Below are 19,796 nucleotides of genomic sequence, written 5' to 3' on the forward strand. Positions count from 1 at the left end.
TACTAGATCAGTCATGGTGCTAACAACATTTTGATCTGGTTTCAAGAGAGAAAACACTTTTTTTGCGGTTGCTGTTTTGTGCTCTTGATAAGTTTGTACAGGATTATTCTAAACGTTTGTAATTATTGAAAACTAGCAGCCATGTGTGTTTTGGTTATCTATTAGCAACTACTGTGGCCTGTTTACTCACATACAAATAAGAGAGTGCAGCCTTGCTTGACAAAACTCTCTCATGTGTATAACTGAGGGACTTTATTCAGTCTGTCCTTGGAGCCCTGGCTTGGCAAGAGTATAACCTGACATTTATAATTTTTCTACAGAGAAAAAAACTTTTTCTTGGAATTAACAATGATCCGTTGGTTCTCTTAGAACCCCTTGCCATTTCCTTCTGCCCTGGGCCCTTCTGATCTGCATGTACTTAGCACCACTGGTCAGCAGTTCTTTGCTAGCTTGTCAGCCACTTTGGAGTTGTGCCGTGACTCCATGTGGTCTTAGTGTGAGGCCTATGGTAGTATCAGAATCAAAATGGAGCTGCTTGTGTCAAACTTAGTAATGGCAATCAAAAATCCTAACAAAGCCCAGAGACTGTGAAGGAGAGACCTCACACATATTTGCTTGGTAAGAGTCACGGACAGGAGAGTCAGCTTAACCCCAACCCACACAAGGGCCACTGTGCACTTACACAGAAAATCTTCTGTATGAACATCTGTCTGACAAATGGATGTTCAACCGTGGACCATTGCTCGCCTTGTTTACTGATCCTGACAGCTGCAGATTATTGTTTCATGGTGATTTATACAACCATCCTCCCTTTTTCTTTTAAACAGTTTGTCCCCTTTGAAAACACAGAGGCAACTATTCCATGTTGTGATTCTGTTATTCCAGAATAAATACAGTGTTCTTTAGAATCTATGTTCGTATTCAGATTAACAGGCCATAATGGCTGCAGATGGAGCAGCAGCTATGATGCTGTGGCGATGGCTCAGTATACTGTTTCGTTCTAGCACTTTCCATTTATGCCCTTCACAGACCATATAGATTCAGTGCTGGGGAGGTGGCTCCTGGGTTGCTCTGTAAATATGAGGGCCGGAGCTCAGATTCCCAGCATCCACATAAGTGCCAAGAGGGAGACAAGGCTCCCGGATTGAGCTGGCTAGCCAGACTAGTTGATTGGTGAGCTCTGGACTCAAGTGAGAGACACTGCCTCAGTGAGAAATGTAGACAGCCATGGAGGGATACACTCTGGCTTTCATACGCACATACATGCAAATGGACCAACACTCAAGAGAACTGACTACACACATGTGAGTCACACGTGCACGCACATACACGAACACACATACACACACACTTAGCTTTATGTTTTCTACTCTTAGATTTCACTGTCCATATGATATATTGCTTAATATTTTCCATATTTTAATATTGTATTTAGTTCCTTATGGCGTATCCTTAGTGGTCCACACAGTGTAATTTAGGCAATGAGTACAGCAGAATGAAAACTCATTTTTGCCTCTTGAGTACACATTGACTTACTAGCCAAGGCAGCTTAACCAGGATGAGCCACTTTACAGGATGGAGCATCCTAGTGTGAAGTCTTAGCTGGGCTCCAGAAAGCACACTTACCTAGCTTTAATTTTGTTTTAAAAAGATTTATTTATTTTATGTATATGAGTACACTGTAGTTGTCTTCAGCCACACCAGAAGAGGTTGTCAGATCTCACTACAGATGGTTGTGAGCCACCATGTGGTTGCTGGGATTTGAACTCAGGACCTTTGGAAGAGCAGTCAGTGCTCTTAACCGCTGAGCCATCTTGCCAGCCCTGGCTTTAAAATTTTAAAAATTTAAAAAGATTATCATTATTATTATTATTTTGAGATCCCGTGGCTCACCTAGAACTCCTATAAAGTCTAGTTTGGCCTTGAACTCAGTCCTCCAGCCTCAACCTGAGCGCTGTGCCACCATGGCTGGCCAAGCCCAGGGTCCCACCTTGAAGGCTATCAGAACATGACCCAGTGTTGTGGATTTATCTCTTTATTTGGTTCTTGAGAACCCAAGTGCAGGTGCTGATACAGTGCTTGAAGATGATTGTTTATTTGGTTTTTGAGACAGGGTCTCTCTCTATAGCCCTGGCTGTCCTGAAACTTGCTATGTAGACCAAGTTGCCCTTGAACTCACAGAGATCCATCTGCCTCTGCTTCCTGAGTGCTGGGGTTAGAGGTTTGTGCCACCACTCCCTGCCTGTTGCTATTTAAAAGAGGATACAAGAGACCAAATTCAGGTTAGGATTACCTGGCCAACATGAAAGTTGAGTTTTTAAATATTTCCTGGTGAGGACAAGCCTTCTGAGTAGGAAGCAGATTTTTAATCTGAACAGTTGCCTAATAGATATACATGATTTATACTTATATCTATGGTCTGGAGTAAACATGTTAGCACAGGAGACTACAACGGAGCATGGTGGGGGTTCACAGACACATAGCTGCATTATGGAAGCGCTCCCTACTGTTTCTCTGCCTTTATTTAACAACCCTCTCATATTCCTTTTATTGGACATCCCCCTCCCCCTTTGAGTCTTCATTGAAACTCCTCTCCCACACCCCAAACCCTACAAGATGGAAGATGTCCAACCAGTGCTGGAGGAGAGGGCCAGTGTGCCGAGCTTCTTAATGCTCGCCTTCAAGTTGCAATGACGGTGTTGTTTTGTTTCTGCCTCACCTATGTCCCCTCCATTTTGGGAATTTCATTTCAAACCTAGAGTCATCTCACCAGTAAATATTTCAGTGTGTATTTCCAGAAAATAAGGAAGGACTCAGCAGTCCCACTGTGCCAGACACCCATCCTCCCAAAGAACCAATATCTAGCCAGTGTGTTCACTTTCCTGATTGTCCCCTCTGTGGTCTGCCCAAGCCTGTCATCTCCAGAGAGATCTACACGCCGACTTTCAAAGGTGCACCACCAGACAGCAGAGTTTAAGCTGTGTCAGTAATGTATGTGTTTTGTGCTGACCACCTGCTGTCCTTTGGGGAGGCTAAGAGTGCCTGTACTTCTGGCCCTTGATGGGTACCTGGGTACCAAGCCTCTAAGACCATCATTTCACATGTGTGCCCATACCTGCTGCCGAAGAAGTAGATGTGGCCTGTGGGAGAGGGCCTTGGAAAGCTTGATTTCAGACTTTACTCCATGTGCCTCTTCTCTTGGCCAAATGTGCTTTATGACCAGATAGCCATGACTGTGGGTACTTGGGGCATTCTGGGAGTCGTGCAAAGTCACAGAGCCTGGGGGAGTGTGTGAGAGCCCTGACCTGGACTGTCGGGCTCTCTCCAGACTGTTCTCAGATCCAGGTGCCTGTGAGATTTGCATATCCCATTATGTGACTGTCACTTAAGACTCTGTCTTCTTTACGGACAAGTTACTTTCACATTTTCTTTCTTTAAAATTTCGTTTTTCATAAAACATATTTTGAGGCTGGAGAGATGGCTCACTAACCAATGCATTGACTGCTTTTCCAGAGGTCCTGAGTTCAATTCCCAGCAACCATGGGATCTGATGCCCTCTGCTGGTGTGTCTGAAGATAGCAACAGTGTATTCATACATATAAATAAATACATCTTAAAAAAAAAAACAACCCATATTTTGGTCCTATTCTTACCTCTTCTCCAACTTGTCCCTGATCCACTCACCGGGCTTCATATTCTTTCTTTCTCTTAAAAACAAAAGCAAAAACCAACACAAAGCAAAACCAATAAAAAAGCCAAAAAGTCAGACGCAAACTCGAAACTGCAAACAGTCACAAATAAAACAAAAGGCCAGGAAACAACAACAGCCCTTGAAGTTAATTTTGTGTTGGCTTCTCGTCTGCCCTGGGATGCTGTTGATGTACTCAGTGCTACTCAGTTAAAGACTCCGATTTCCCTCCTCCCAGCAGCTGTCAAGAGAAAACGGCCCCCCCTCTGGAGGTGAGCGTTATGCCCCTCCCATCCCTGTGCTGAGTGGTTGCTCGGTTTGAACTGTGCAGGTCTTGTGCCTGCTGTCCCCGTTCTGTGTGGCTCTGCCCTGTTTCTTCTGGAACTACTGTTGTCTTGGGATTACCCAGCATCCCGGCTTTCACAGTCTTCCTTCTTCTTCTTCCCTGTAGATCCTGAGCCTTGAGGGGAGAGGTTTGATGGAGGCATCCTCTTTAGCAGCGAGCATTCTCATGCTGCATGTTTTCCAGTTGTGGGTTCCTGTGATCTGTTGCTAGAAACAGCTCCTCTCATGAAGTTTCAGCGATGTACTGATCTGTTCCCAGCCAAGTGTGGTGGCTGTGGGGTCCTTGGTAGAGAGCGGGTTTCCAGTTCCTTTTGCTTTGTTTTTCCATATTGAAAATAGGAAGAAGTTCTTTAAAGTATTATTTGTTATCTTGTTTATTTATTTAATTTATTTATTTATGTGTGTGTGAAAGTCAGAGGGAGTCTCTCCTTCCACCTCTAGGTCCTAGGGGATGAACACAGTTGTCAGGCTTGGCAGCAGTGTCTTTACCCACTGAGCTATTTGGTGCCTTGGAAATAGTAAGGTTGTAGCAGGAAGTGTTTCAGGAGAGGCATGGCGGACAGCTAGCTATTGGCCAGATGTCAACATGTTAAGAGCCACTACCTTCTCAGAGCTAGCTCTTAAAATTGTCCAGTAGCAGAAATAGGTCTTTTAAAAAGTTCATTCTAAAGAATGTCTGCTTCTGGAGCTGGTGCACTGGGTCATCCAGCCTGACAACTGAGTTTGCTCCCTAGGGTCCTCATGGTAGAAGGAGGAAACTGAATCCTGCAAGTTGTCCTCTGCCGCGTGCACGTGTGTGTGTGTGTGTGTGTGTGTGTGTGTGTGTACAAATAGGAAAAGGACTTAGGTAACATCACTTATAAAAAGTTTTTAAAGTGATGTTTTGCTAAATTAAAAATGATAATAACAACATTGTAACAACAGTTACAAGTTTGAGGTCATCCTACTGGATATTCATCCTCTGTCCAAAGTTACCTAAGGGCCAGAGTGACGGCTCAGTGGGTAAAGCATTTGTCAGGAGGACCAGGGTTAAGATCCTCAGCACCGATGTAAAAGCTGGGCAGGTAAGGCAGCTATCTGTAATCGAAGGAGGCAGAGATGGGCTCCCTGGGCCAAGCTGGCTAGCTACACTTGTTGATCAGTGAGATCTGGGTTCCACTGAGAGACCTGCCACAGTAAATAAAATGGAGACCATTCAGGGAAGATACTTAAAGCAACTTTGAGCTTTGTATGCTTATGTGTGTGCACCTGACCCACATACATGCTCTCACACATGGGACATGCATGCACAAAGGCGCTCATATCACACACATATACCACACGCTCATGCGCGCACACACACACCACACACACACACCACACACACACACACATACACCCTCACACACACACCACACACATACAATACACACACCCCACATACCCCACCACCACACACACACCCACACCTCCCATACACTACACACACATACACCACACACACACACACACACACACACACACACACACGCTGTCCTCTGGACATGTGCATCACCTGTTATGTTGAATTCCTAACATTGGTCTCATGAGATTGTCAGAAAGTTTAAGTGAAATGACTCGTGCAGTCTATTCTCCAGTCCCATCAACTCATTGCAGTTAGTAAACCTTTTTCGCATGGTGAGACTATGATCTTCACTACTGTTATTGTCAAGGTAGGGGATCCGACCCAGAGCCTCACACACAGGAGAAAAGTGTTTGACTATTGGATAAGGCCTGCTTCTACTGTAGTGTTTTCATCTAAGACCATATATTGTTGATGGATCCTACGTTAGCCCTCTGTCCAGTGCTGCCCCGAACATCCCCTGAAGTTGAGCAATCTTCTTTTTCAGTCTTTGCCCCTGGGCTCTTTCCTGAACTGCAGGCTCGTGAAGCCTTACTTATCATGTTTGTTTTGGAGGCAGTTTTATGTCCTTGAGGCCACGTGAGGAAATCTGTTAATGATTTAGGAAATTTGATTGAGTGGTAGAACACTCGTCTGAGGGTTTGTTTATGAGTTTTATAAATTCCAAGGTGATTTCCCCCAGTGTTCTTCCATATAGAGAACATTAATAATATAACCCATCTTATAAGAAACAATTATTTTTAGCCAAAAGAAAGGCATTTCTTTTGTTTGTTTTTAAATTGCGAAGAGATACCACACATTGCTTGAGAGAAATGAGTGTCTGTCCATAGCACTATGTCTGAATGTCCCTGTCATGGTGTCCTATGTCTGAATGTCCCTGTCATGGTGTCCTATGTCTGAATGTCCCTGTCATGGTGTCCTATGAAAGTTCCATTGCGTGACAAACGTCAGCCCACGGGAAGCACCGGCTGGCATCAATTCTTTGAAGACCAACTGTTTGCTGTTAGTTTTGATATTGGGTATCAAACACATATGTTCTCTTTTGAGGGGTACCTATCTGGGATCTCACATGTGGAATCCAGCACCCATCTCTAGGAGCAGCTGAGCCCAGTAGCAGATATTAGCCACCTCTGCTTCCCAGAACAGGTGTCTTGGGAATTGCTGTTGACGTGTGACAAGGATTTTTGAGAGCAGATTTAGTAGTTCAGCACTTAGCACATAGGAAATTTAAGGACAAGGAGGAAGGTGTGCTGGTGTTAGTGAAGGGTTCAGCTGGACTGACTCCTGTACTTTTTCCTTTGTGTTCACACAGAGACCTGATGTCCTGACCACCGGAGGCGGGAACCCAATAGGAGACAAACTTAATATCATGACCGCGGGGTCCCGAGGGCCCCTCCTCGTTCAGGATGTGGTTTTCACTGACGAGATGGCACACTTTGACAGAGAGCGGATTCCTGAGAGAGTGGTACACGCAAAAGGAGCAGGTGAGAGCGATCCGTGTTCCTCACTCCTAAGCTGGCTCAAAGGATTCCCAAAGCACTTGACAGCCTTAGTAGAAGGAACCTTGTAGTTATCAGACCAAATCTCCTTTTGGTAAAACCCCAAATCTCCATTCTTGAAGAAATGAAAATTGTTTGTTAATAGAACAATAGCCTAGGTTTTTATATTCTTATATATCATTATACTATTTATTATTGCATATATTATAATATTATATAAGATATAATTATATCACAATATATAAGTAATAATATTTTATAAAGATTTATTTATTTATTTATTATGAGTACACTAGCTGTTTCCAGACACACCAGAAGAGGGCATCAGATCCTATTACAGATGGTTGTGAGCCACCATGTGGTTGCTGGGTATTGAACTCAGGACCTCTGGAAGAGCAGTCAGTGATCTTAACCGCTGGCCATCTCTCCAGCCCCAATATAATATTAATAATATGTAAGTTATATATCATATAATATATATAACATAGGCATAAATAATATAACATAATTTATATACTATACAAATATCTTTATATATTTATACATTATGAATAAAAAATTTAAAAATGTTTATTCATTTAATGTATAAGGGTGTTTTGCCTGTGCACCATGTGCGTCACTAGTGCCTAGGAGGCCAGAAGAAGGCATCAGATCCCCTGGAACTAGAGTCATGGCCATGCGTGTGTTAGATGTTGACGCTTCCTCTGGAAGAGCAGCCAGTGCTCTTAACTGTTGAACCACCTGTCCAGCCCCCAAACAGTTTTAACCTTTGAGAGCTGGGGCGATAGCTCAGTTTGTAAAGTGTGCCCTGCATAGCCATGATGACCCGAGTTTAGATTGCCAGCATCCATGTGTAAAAATAGCTGGTTACTATACTGCATCTGTAACCTCCGCACTGGTGGGCAGGTCTGGGGCAGGGGAGTGGATGGGAGCTCTCTGTTGGCCTAGCCAGACCAGTAAACCTCAGTTTCAGTGAAAGAGCTGTGTCAATCAATCAATCAATCAATCAAAGTGGAAAGCAATCAAGGACACGCAGCTTCCCCTCTGACCTCCATACTCACTCACATGCATATACATATACCCACATGTGTGTGCATGCACACACACACACACACACTCACACACACTCACACTCACACAGAACAAACAAAAAAAAATAGTAACTTTACAGCCATGTGTGGTGTGTGCCACATGCCTGTAATTTCAGCACACTTGGGAAGCAGAGGCATAGAGAGATGGAGTTCAAGGATATCAAGCAGTGATATCCTATCTGAATAAATCAGACTCAGAGCTTATCTAGCAAGCCTAGGGTTCACTCTCCAGCACCACCCATACTAATTAGTGACCTTTCACTACCTTTGGAAAGCGAATGCACAGACAGCTGCACAGCTGCAGCAGCTTCATTGAAATAGGCTCTTTTGGAATAAATACTGATATGAGCCAAAAAATAGAGCACAGTTATGTTGGAGTGGTGAGTTTGTGATGAATTTTCCTTCTCTTTTGTCTAGCTTCTGTAAAACTTTTATCTTCTTTTATGGTAGATGTAAAAGATGACATTGATGTTTAAAAGAATAGCCCAATAAGAAAAAGATTAGCAGCCGGATGGTGGCAGTGCCTACCTTTAATCCCAGTGCTCAGGAGGCAAAGGCAGGTGAATCTCTGAGTTCAAGGCCAGCCTGTTCAACATAGAGAATTTCAGGCTATCCAGGCCTACACAGAGAAACACTGTCTTCAAACAAACAAACAAACAAACAAGAAACAGAGCCTCATAGAAAGGATAGAACATCTTCTCCCTAGCTTGCTTCTGTGCTCTTCTGGTCAACCCTCCTAGCTTCATCTCTGCTTATACGTAACTTCCTGTTGTTTTGTCTTCTCCGTTGGCACTTGTTGTTTGGCGGCTGTTCTTCTAGTCCCTGTCTCCTTCCATATCGAACCTTGGCCCCCACCTCTACCTCAAGGCCCTCTGGGTCTTTGTCTTTGATCAGCCAAAGCTCCCCAGCACCCATCATCCCCTCTTGGCTCCCGCAGTGTGGCCCTCATCGGAGCACCAGTGACAATCAGGCTTTGCGTTTGGTTCCTAACGTTCTGTGTTCGATCACTTCTTCTCCCCCATCGAGTTGGAAGATCTCCGAAGGCTGGTGCTGGGTGCCTGTTTAGTTTCTCTTGTCACAGGCGCCCGGTTGAGGGCCTGAAGCCCCAAGTGATGGCCCTGTGCTGAGAGTTTCTCTTTCTCATTAGGTGCTTTTGGATACTTTGAGGTCACCCATGATATCACCAGATACTCCAAGGCAAAGGTGTTTGAGCATATTGGAAAGAGGACCCCTATTGCCGTTCGATTCTCCACAGTCGGTAAGTCAGTCTGTCTGCATGCCTTCTTTGGTTCTTTCAACCTATACTTTTAATAAACTCTCAAGAAAAACATACTAAGAAAATAGGAGATTGTAGCCTGTTTTATTGTATAGAAAATATCTGGAGACATGCAGGAGGTTACTCACTGTTCTGTTTGTTGAACCTTGAAGGGGCTACCACTGCAGTTTTCTGGCATTTAGAAAGAACGTTCTTCAAGCTATTGCCTCAAGAGAAATATGGAGTGGAGTTCTTCTTAAATAACCATTCTGACAACTGCTTTTTGCTGAGAATTCAGTGGAGAGCAACGATAGTCTAGATGATTTACCTATACAACCCTGTAGGTCTACTTTTCAAATAGATGGGATTAATCTATTGCAGAATGATGAAGACAGTTTATTATTATGTTACAGAATTAGTACTCGCACCTAATACACACACACATCTCCTAACACAGATTAGGCTTCTCTGTGCGTAAACAAACACAAACAAACAAACACACACACACACACAAACCATGCTATGCAAAAATGAATAAGATGAAGAATAAATCTGTACCTTAACTAATTTTCTTAGTACTAACTTTCTGACGATTCACTCTCTCTTAAAAGCTTTATCATTTTTATCTTATGTGTATGGATGTTTTGCCTGCATACATACCTGTGTACCATGTGGATGCCTGGTGTTATCAGAGGCCAGGAGGGGGTCTCAGATCCACTGGAACTGGAGTTAGACGGTTGTGAGCTGCCATGTGGGTATTGGGAATTGAACCCGAGTCTTAACTCTGGTTAAGAACAGCCATGCTCTTACTGCTGAGTCATCTCTCCAGCCGCACACAACTCACACTTTGTTTAGTACTCCAATCTTCATAATTATTGTCTTAATTACCTATTTAAATGTATAATCCTGTCAGCTGTTGATATATATCTTATCACTCTCAATTCGTTCTTTTGTCTGATTTCTAGACCCAATTATTAGGTAGGTTGTAGTAAAAATACCACAGACATTTAAGTATCTAACCTGCATCTAGGAATCCTGGACTTCCAGGAACCCACTTCTGCAGGAAGCAGATTGAAGGTGGCAGGTGCTACGTTTTTCTATGATTTATGTTTTCTTGGCTGCAATATACTTGGCTATGTTCCATTCTTCCATTTGAATCTTCCATTTTAAATACCTAATCTGCTTCCAGGAAGTGGACTGAAGATGGTAGATGCTAGGTTTCTCTGTGATTTATGGTTTCTTGGCTGCAGTATACTTGGGTGTGTTTCATTCTTCTGTGTGACTCTTCCAGCTGGAGAGTCGGGCTCAGCTGACACAGTTCGTGACCCTCGGGGGTTTGCAGTGAAGTTCTACACTGAAGATGGTAACTGGGATCTTGTGGGAAACAACACCCCTATTTTCTTCATCAGGGATGCCATATTGGTAGGTGATGGACTGGGTTGATTTGTATTGATGTCGTCCAGTTTTCTTTAGTGATTGGCATTTGAGGATAAGCCCTGGAGGAAGTAGAGAATGTGGATTGTTTGGGTTGCCCTCTGTCTTAGTTAGGGTTTTATTGATGTGAAGAGACACCAAGGCCAAGGCACCTCGTATAAATGAAAACATTTCATTGGGTCTAGCTTACAGTTGCAGAGGTTCAGTCATCATGGCGGGGCTTAGTGGTTAAGAGCACTGACTGCTCTTCCAAGGTACTGAGTTCAATTCCCAGCAACCAAATAATGGCTCACAACCATCTGTAATGGGATCTGATGCCCTCTTCTGGTGTGTCTGAAGACAGCTACAGTGTACTCACATATAAAATAAATAAATCTTAAAAATAAATAACAATAACAGCTGGGTGATGGTGGCACACGCCTTTGATCCCAGCACTTGGGAGGCAGAGACAGGTGGATTTCTGAGTCCAAGGCCAGCCTGGTCTAGAGAGTGAGTTCCAGGACAGCGAGGGCTACACAGAGAAACCCCGTCTCGAAAAACCAAAACAAACAAACAAACAAACAAATAAATAAATAAAAATTTCCCCCCAAATTATCTCTGTAAGATCAAGTGATAATTACCATTGGCCTTAGATTTGTCATGTCAAGATTCATTGACCTGGTGAGAATAGTCCAGCTTCCATTGTGGAGTCTGGAGAACAGGCTGTGCCAATAAGCAGATAGAGGATATTTCTCTGTGTGTGGTATGTGGTGTGTGTGTGTGTGTGTGTGTGTGTTTGGTGGTGGTAGTGTTTAAAGAGATACTTCAGCTCTGAGTGTATTTGACACTAGAGTATCCAAAGATGGTTGTATGTACTGAACAAATTTCATTTGAAAGTTTAGCAATCTAGTTTCTGGAATTGTGATGATTAGAATTATAATTCATAAAGGAGCTATAGACAATATATTATATAAGACACTATAATTCTTACACACTTCAGTTTGGGATTTTTATTTTTGCTTTCTCTCCCCCCTCCCTCCATTTAGTTTCCATCCTTTATCCATAGCCAGAAGAGAAACCCACAGACTCATCTGAAGGATCCTGACATGGTCTGGGACTTCTGGAGTCTTCGTCCCGAATCTCTCCATCAGGTGAGACCCCTTCTTCGCTATGGTATCGCCTGGGGTGGCAGGGCTGATTAGACCTTGTAATGTGCTCTTGTGCTTAGGTTGTTTTATTGGACTTGGTTTCTGGCTTTTTTGGGGTGCTTCTTCAGATTTTTTGATCACAAAGAGTTTACATCTAACATGATGCTTAGATGGTTGGAAACACTATCTATGAATGAATATTTAGGAGTCTTTAGGAATAAAGTCTAGTCAGCGGTCAAGCCGTGTGGTAGGGAAGTTAGGGAAAGCAGTGCTAAAGCTTTTGCTATTAAAATAGAGTTTAAGAGGCCGCCTGCAGCAGGCAGTAGGCGGCGGGTGGTGGGCACCACAGTGGACCACGATGAGCAAATTCGTGATGGAGAGGTGGGAAAGATAGAACACGGAGTGGTATGTGCCTTGTGGAGAGAGGCAGTCTGGAGACATGACAGCAGTGAGAACCAGGCTGATGTGAGTGGCCTGTAATGCCACCGGAGGCTGTGGTGCTGTCTGTGGTCTGGGCTGCCTCTGAGGTCCTTGTCTGGATATGTAGTCCTCCTGGAGGCAGGGGCCATGTTCATGGTCTGTGCTGTCATCAGAAAGCATGTGAAAGTCCATGATCCACGCTCTGGCTGTCTGAAGAGCAAGGAAGCCATGTTTGCAGTGACATTGATGATTGCAGAGGTATAGCTGAGAAAGAGGGACATGGAAGGCTTCTGTGACAACCCTACTCTCACCCCACTCCCCCAAAGTAACAGCCTAAAGAAGGAGACACTGAAGAGAACTCTTAAAAACTGTGAAAGGAAATTAGCTCTCGGCAATTGGAGGCTTCTGAGGGAGATGCTGTGGGAGGGGAAGGGACTCAGTTCTCTTTAAGGGACAGGTCACTGGAAGTTTGACCATGCTCCAGTGAGTATATGGGCAACCCAAATTGGACTTGTATTTCTAGTTTTCTTTTCTTTTTAATTAATTATTACTACTGTTTTTAAATTCTGTTTTTATTTCTTTGGGGGAGGTTATAAGAGTGAGGTCACGGAAGGACTGAGAAATGAGTATGATCTGGGTACATGATGTGAAATTCCCAAAGAATCAATAAAAACATCATGTTAAATGGACCATCTAGAGACTACCATATCAAGGGATCCATCCCATAATCAGCTTCCAAATGCTGACACCATTGCATACACTAGCAAGATTTTGCTGAAAGGACCCAGATATAGCTGTCTCTTGTGAGACTATGCCGGGGCCTAGCAAACACAGAAGTGGATGCTCACAGTCAGCTATTGGATGGATCACAGGGCCCCCAGTGGAGAAGCTAGAGAAAGTACCCAAGGAGCTAAAGGGATCTGCAACCCTATAGGTGGAACAACATTATGAATTAACCAGTACCCCCCGGAGCTCGTGTCTCTAGCTGCATATGTATCAGAAGATGGCCTACTCGGCCATCATTGGGAAGAGAGGCCCATTGATCATGCAAACTTTATATGCCTCAGTACAGGGGAATGCCAGGGCCAAGAAGTGGGAGTGGGTGTGGGAGCGTGTGGGGGACTTTTGGGATAGCATTGGAAATGTAAATGAAATAAATACCCAATAAAAAAAATAAAATGATGAAAGTTTGAACAACATGTTATAGTTTAGCTTCCAGATTTACTTTAGCATTCCTTCATAGAAATCTTGTCATTTTCTATAGGTGAAATCATGATAACCCGGGGAAGTTAGAAGGTGCGTTCTATGTGGAGAGGGAATTTTCTGGAAATGCATGGATGTCACAACTTGGGATACTTCAATTTAAACAGGAGGGTTTCCATTTGTGTTCCTTAGGTTTCTTTCTTGTTCAGTGACCGAGGGATTCCCGATGGTCACCGGCACATGAATGGCTATGGATCACACACCTTCAAGTTGGTTAATGCAGATGGAGAGGCAGTCTATTGCAAGTTCCATTACAAGGTACACGTTGTCTGGACAGAGGGTTCAAGGCTCTTCCTACAGAACTCTCCTTTCCTCTCCTTCAGGCCTGAGCAGAGCTCTTTCCTGCCTTTTTCTTCCTTCCACCCAAGGGCACAAAGAGTTGACAGAGTTGAATAGCGCCACGAATATTTTGTTGGCCACCAATCCAGAGAACAAATTCAGGCCACTCAAGTTAGAACTGTGTGTAGTTGGCTGATGGTTTCTTTCTTACATGTGGTTAGAGGCTGGGGCACATGGCTTCTGTCTTTGGTATGATCTTGGCTTATATTACAATATGCAATATTTTCCAGTGCACTTGAGAATGTTATCATTATTCCCTAAGCACCTCAGAAGTTTAAAAACTTCTGTTTCTAATTGCAGCTGCTAAGCTAGGAAGAAGGGAGTGGGTTAGTGACAAACGAGGTCTCCCTCCTTTTTGTGTATGTGGTATGGAACTGATCCCCAGTACCTTTTGTGTTTTGAGACAGGATCTCATTAAGTTGCCCAGTTAGCCTTGAACTTCCTCGGTAGCCCAGCTGGGCCTTGATCTTGCAATCCTCTTACCTCAGTGTCTCTGAGTAGCTGGGCTTTCAAGCCCACACAGCCAGGCTTAGCACCTTTCCCCTTTAACAACATCTCAAAGGCACGATTTCTTCTGCCATATTTTAATATTTATTTGAACAAGCTATTTGCGAGCATTAAATGGAAAAGTGTCTCCTTTACATCTTGGATCGATGTGAAAAAACCAATTGGTCTCTGGATTTATGATTGTCAAAGGGAGCTGTGTAAGGTCACTCAGGACAAGACCTGGTGACTGTGGGGGGATACTGAGCCCAGTCAGAAGCCTTGCAGGCAGGCCAGCCTAAACCCAGATCTTCACTGTCCCAGATAACTGACTTTGGACATATTGCTGGGAGTTCTTTTCATTTGTAAAATTGGGATGCAACTACAGCTGTCCACAGGCCGGCAGTGAAAAGATTGCTTATAGGTTTGTTCAGCAGAGAATCCTGCGATAGGTTGAAATGCATATGAATTCATTCATTCATTCATTCATTCATTCATTCATTCATGTGTTCAGTTTATTTTGATTTATAGGTACTTTCTTCTAAACCGAGAGATCTGGTTAACATCAGAACAGCTTTGTACTGTTACGACACACTGAACATATCGGGTGACCTGTGGGTGGTGGCCTCAGGTGACCTGCACGTGGTGGCCTTCCCCTTTGCCCCCTCCCAGAGTTGCTTTTGCTAAATGTTTTCATGACGTGTGGCTTCCGGAGTCTTTTGGAATGAGGCACACGGTCAGCCAGCTGACCAGGGCTATAGAGATCAGAGTACTGGGAAAGTGACCCAATGGTTTTGAGTGTGTTTGGCTTGTTTGGAAAGGCACAATGCTGATTTTTGCCTGCTCATAGAGAATTGGTTTAGAGTAGGTACAGTGAAGCTCATGGTAGCTCGATGAACTCTGATTCTATAATTTATTAAAATGAAACAAAAGCAAGACAACAGAGGCAGAGGGATCTGCTGATCACAATTCTAGGAATTTATTTGGGCTGTTTTAAAAATGGGAATTAGGTTATTTCCAGAATTCCTTGGTATATGTCTAAGGCAAATGATACTGGATGTCCAAGAGGCATCTGCACTCTTGAGTTTTTAAAAAAAATATCCAGAGGGAGGGAGAGGTGGGGGGAGGTGGTGGGAGGTGGTGGGAGGTGGGGGGAGGTGTCCCGGAGTGGGGGTGGGGTGGGGAGGCCCTGTCTTTGTGACTATGGGTGGAACTGTAGACCACAGTGCTAAGTGAAATGATCCAGGCATAGATAGACAGATGTGGCATGCTCTGCTTCATTGGTGGGGTTTGAGAATTAGAAGATGAAATTAGAAATCAGAGTCCAGAGAGAGTAGGGGCAGGGTGGAGGGTGGGAAAGGCTGCCTGGTGGTACTGAGTCATAGCTAAGAGGACCAAGTTCTTTTGTGCTGTTGTACCGTGACTGTAGTTAGTCACTGTACTACAGCTCTAAAAAACCTGGAAGGAAGGATTTGAGTGTTTTTTTTAAATGAAATGGTAAACATTCTCCATTACTATGCCTAGTTTTTGTGTTTTAATGTGTTAAAAATAAAGTGAACTTAAAAACCCTTTAATTTTTATTATCTGTTGCTTATTTTAGTGGATAAGAATTTTTCTTATTAAGACAGTTTTTTTCTGATTAAAAAGTAATAGTATAAAAATTCAGATGATGTAGAATACATAAAGTGAAAGAGAGGAATAATTTGACATCGAAAAGAATTGGTATAAATAAATCTAGTTTCCTGTAAATAAATTTATTAGTGTTAGTTCTGAACAGTAGAAGTGTGATTTAAGGAAAATGTCATTGTGTTACCCAAATGGGTTGTGCTACCTAGAATCCTTCATTGAAGTACTAGTTATGTTTTGTAACCGCTTTCCTAAACTCCATTTGAGCTTCTTTCTTTCACTCTGCAGACCGACCAGGGCATCAAAAACTTGCCTGTTGGAGAGGCAGGAAGGCTTGCCCAGGAAGATCCAGATTATGGCCTCCGAGATCTTTTCAATGCCATCGCCAATGGCAATTACCCGTCCTGGACGTTTTACATCCAGGTCATGACTTTTAAGGAGGCAGAAACTTTCCCTTTTAATCCATTTGATCTGACCAAGGTAAGTCAGCAGCAGCTGGATTGTTTCATAAGTGTCTTCCTGTATACTGCTGCTGCTGCTCCTGTTGTTGCTGCTACTACTACTACTAATAATAATAAATAATAATATAAATTATAGCCATGCAGTCACGGTGACAGGAGCAAGCTAGATAAGAGGCTCAGTAGAGCCCTTGTTCCCGTGAGTGGGTGCCTCACCTCTCCTCTTGTGTGGGAGGTTCACTGAGGTCACGTTGGAGCCTTCCTGTGTGTTATTAGCAGGGGACAAATTTTGAAAAGCTAATTTACTCTGTTTCTGCACCAGTGTCAATATTTACCACTTACTGTTATGAAATGATAAGGCAATCACCTGAAATTCTTATCAATTTCTATTGGGTTAAGAATTATTTCAACTGGCTTGATTACATGTGAAAGTTGGTGTTTTCATGGGGGCCTTCCAGGTCTGCCAGCTGGCTATCTGGTAATTATGAATCTGACATTGTTTTCAGGTTTGGCCTCACAAGGACTACCCTCTTATACCAGTTGGCAAACTGGTCTTAAACAAAAATCCAGTTAATTACTTTGCTGAAGTTGAACAGATGGCTTTTGACCCAAGCAATATGCCCCCTGGCATCGAGCCCAGCCCTGACAAAATGCTCCAGGTAAGCCAGTGAGAAGACATGTTCTGAGGCAGGTGCCCGTTTGTGCACACACGTACATGTGCATGCACTGTATAACTCGGCATGAGCTTTTATGAGGAATTACTAGACCTTTCACTTGAATTTTAATTGAGGTGCTTAATTCCTGTGAGGTCACTTGGATGAGACATCCTTAGGTGGTCATTCTCTAGTTACGCCAGTTATAAAACATGTCCATGGTAAAGTATCTAATATTTCAAGATGTGAACACTTGATTTCGGACAAAAAGATATAATAGTAATGACTCCATTTTTTAGAAGAAAATAAAATGGCTAGCTCAGCCTATAAGGATATAGTAAATTATTGGAACCATCGACAGCATAACCTATCCATTCCTATTCCAAGGTGGGGCTTGCATATTTTCTATCTATGAAAGCAACTCTATGGATGCTCTTTGTTAACCCAACTCTGTGATTAATGGCAGTGGAATAGTTTAATCACGTGATCTCAAAAGGCATTCAGTACCCTTGAAGCCACTTTCTAGGGTGTTGTGCCAAGAGGTCAAAGAGGGACAATTCTGCTTTGGACTAGGAATCAGTAGGAAAAAAAAATCGGCTTAATAATTGCCATGCACACCAATCTTCTGTGTGTTTAGACTATGACCACTAAGCAGGTTAAAGACCAGGCCTTAGATCAGACCACAGGGATTGAAGGTTGCTTCTTATGTAAGTTCTGCTTCCTGGCAGGTATCAGACTCCTTGGAGGGCAAGCTGGGGTTCTCTGTGTGTCTCTGGGTTACCTTTGCTGTGGCACTGGGGACATCTGACACTTCTTTTGAAAGTCAGTTTTCACTCCCCTAGTTGAGTAGGGCCCTGCTAGGTGTGTTTCTGCGGAACACTGGACAGCCGTGGTGTAAGGCAGAGAGTACTGTGACGGATGTGAGACGGGACCAGTGACAAAGTTCTAGGAACGAGATGGTGTTTGAAGGCTGATCTTCAGTGAGTGACACAGACAGTAGAGGGTACGAGGACAGGCACAGAGGTGCACTGCGTTGGGAATATTTAAACTGTAGTAAGTCCTCTGTCCTGAATGAGAGGAATCGAGCTCACCAAGACCGTGTTCGAGGAGCCTTTAAGTGTTGGACGTTGTGCAAGTGCCCATTCTGGGAAGACAGAAGGATTCTTCAGCTTTAAGAAGCACGGCTTGGGAACTGTCGGGTAGAGCAATTCTCAGTGATGATGGAGGAAGGAGCAGCAGTTAGGGACAGAGAGCGAACTGGAGTAGCGTATAGCTAAAAGCAGACATGTTAGCTGCTTGGTTGGCACTGGGAAATAGAGGAAGTCCAACTGTATAGCCTGCCCACAGCCTTCCCTGCTGGGTGGGCACAAGGGAACTGAACAGTGTGATCCTGGACCTAGCAGGGTGCACCAGGGCATGAAATCACCATGGCAGAGCTCAGACTATATAATATATAATACATATTGGTATTGAGAAAATGGATTGAAAAAATAAAAGATGACCCACAGTCTTCCTGAGAGTCCATTTCACCCGTGTTCTTTGGGACCACAGCCACACCCGGGGTCAGATAGCCGGTCAGTCACACAGTAACGCACACACTGGAACGGAATACCTGGCCCAGGGTGAAGCAGCCACAGCAAAGGCGTGTTCTGTGCAACGAAAGGAAACAACCGTAAGCCAGGCGCAGTGCTGTTATCCAGCCATATATTCTAATTCTGTGGTGCATGTGAGGAGCCGTGCAGCTGTGGAAGGACTGTTGGTTCCATTAACTCTTTGGTGACCCGAGGTCAAAGGTGGTTTGAGTGGGTGGGGACTGTAGTCTGAGGGGTCCTCAGGAAGATTATTTATGGAATACTAGGGCAGAGAGCTAGGTTAGAAGACTAATTATTCCTGAGGCGAATGAGCTCTGAAGCCGCGCAGTGGCCTTTCCTGTGTAGATGGGTAGTGTCTTTGGTTGCTTGAGTGGGGAAGGACTGTTTGGTCAGGTAGAGCAGTGGTGTAAGGGACAAAGCCTTGTGCAAGTCACTGTCAGTGTGAGCGCTCACTGCGCCCATCTCTCGACCTGACTGTGTCACCTCCACTCACTGACAACAGGGTTAGGGATGTCTACTTACTATAAGGTAAGCAAACCAGGGTGATGTGCTAGAGCAGTGGTTCTCAAACTGTGGGTCGCGACCCCTGTGGGGATCCAATGGTCCTTTAACAGGGGTCACCTAAGACCATCAGATAACACAGGTATTTACACTGTGATTCGTAACAGTAGCAAACATTATACTTATAAAGTAGCAATAAGAATAATTTTATGGTTGGGAGTCACCATAACACGAGGAACTGTATTAAAGGGACGCAGCATTAGGAAGGCTAGGAACCACTATGCTAGCGGCTCCATCCAGGAGCTGCCCATGACTCTGTTATCGTCTGTCGATGGTGCTGAGCAGATGGCGTTGGGCACAGTTTCTGGAGCGAGTGGAGGCAGCCAGCTCAGGTTGAGTCACACTTGCATGTCCAGACATCTAAACATTACCTAGATGATTTGGAATGATGGTGGGGGAAGGACTGAGTTAGCAGCAGTGTTGGCAGAGTCAGTGGGACTGCGTTAAGCACTTAAGCACGGCAGTGTGAGCGACTTGTTACAAGATAACTACTGTAGTATTTACCTTCTCTACCTCCGTGCTTAGTTTTCACTTTTTAATGTTCATTTTAAAAATGTAGTTCAGGGCTGGTGAGATGGCTC

The 19,796-nt window shown here is 43.9% G+C and overlaps 1 protein-coding gene across 1 annotated transcript in view; it reads left to right on the plus strand.

The window, feature by feature from the left end:
- The window catches only part of Cat (catalase), a 35,642-nt gene that overhangs the window by 4,935 nt on the left and 10,911 nt on the right, over positions 1 to 19,796 (plus strand). Inside the window, exons 2-8 of the mRNA XM_021183656.3 lie at positions 6,727 to 6,898; positions 9,152 to 9,262; positions 10,551 to 10,681; positions 11,719 to 11,823; positions 13,636 to 13,761; positions 16,240 to 16,431; positions 16,916 to 17,068. Of these exons, the coding sequence (XP_021039315.1) occupies positions 6,727 to 6,898; positions 9,152 to 9,262; positions 10,551 to 10,681; positions 11,719 to 11,823; positions 13,636 to 13,761; positions 16,240 to 16,431; positions 16,916 to 17,068 (990 nt within the window). The remainder of the gene's footprint in view (positions 1 to 6,726; positions 6,899 to 9,151; positions 9,263 to 10,550; positions 10,682 to 11,718; positions 11,824 to 13,635; positions 13,762 to 16,239; positions 16,432 to 16,915; positions 17,069 to 19,796) is intronic.

The sequence above is a fragment of the Mus caroli genome, unplaced genomic scaffold, assembly GCF_978045245.1.
Source record: "Mus caroli unplaced genomic scaffold, Mus_caroli_1 scaffold_2, whole genome shotgun sequence".
Taxonomy (NCBI): Eukaryota; Metazoa; Chordata; class Mammalia; order Rodentia; family Muridae; genus Mus; species Mus caroli.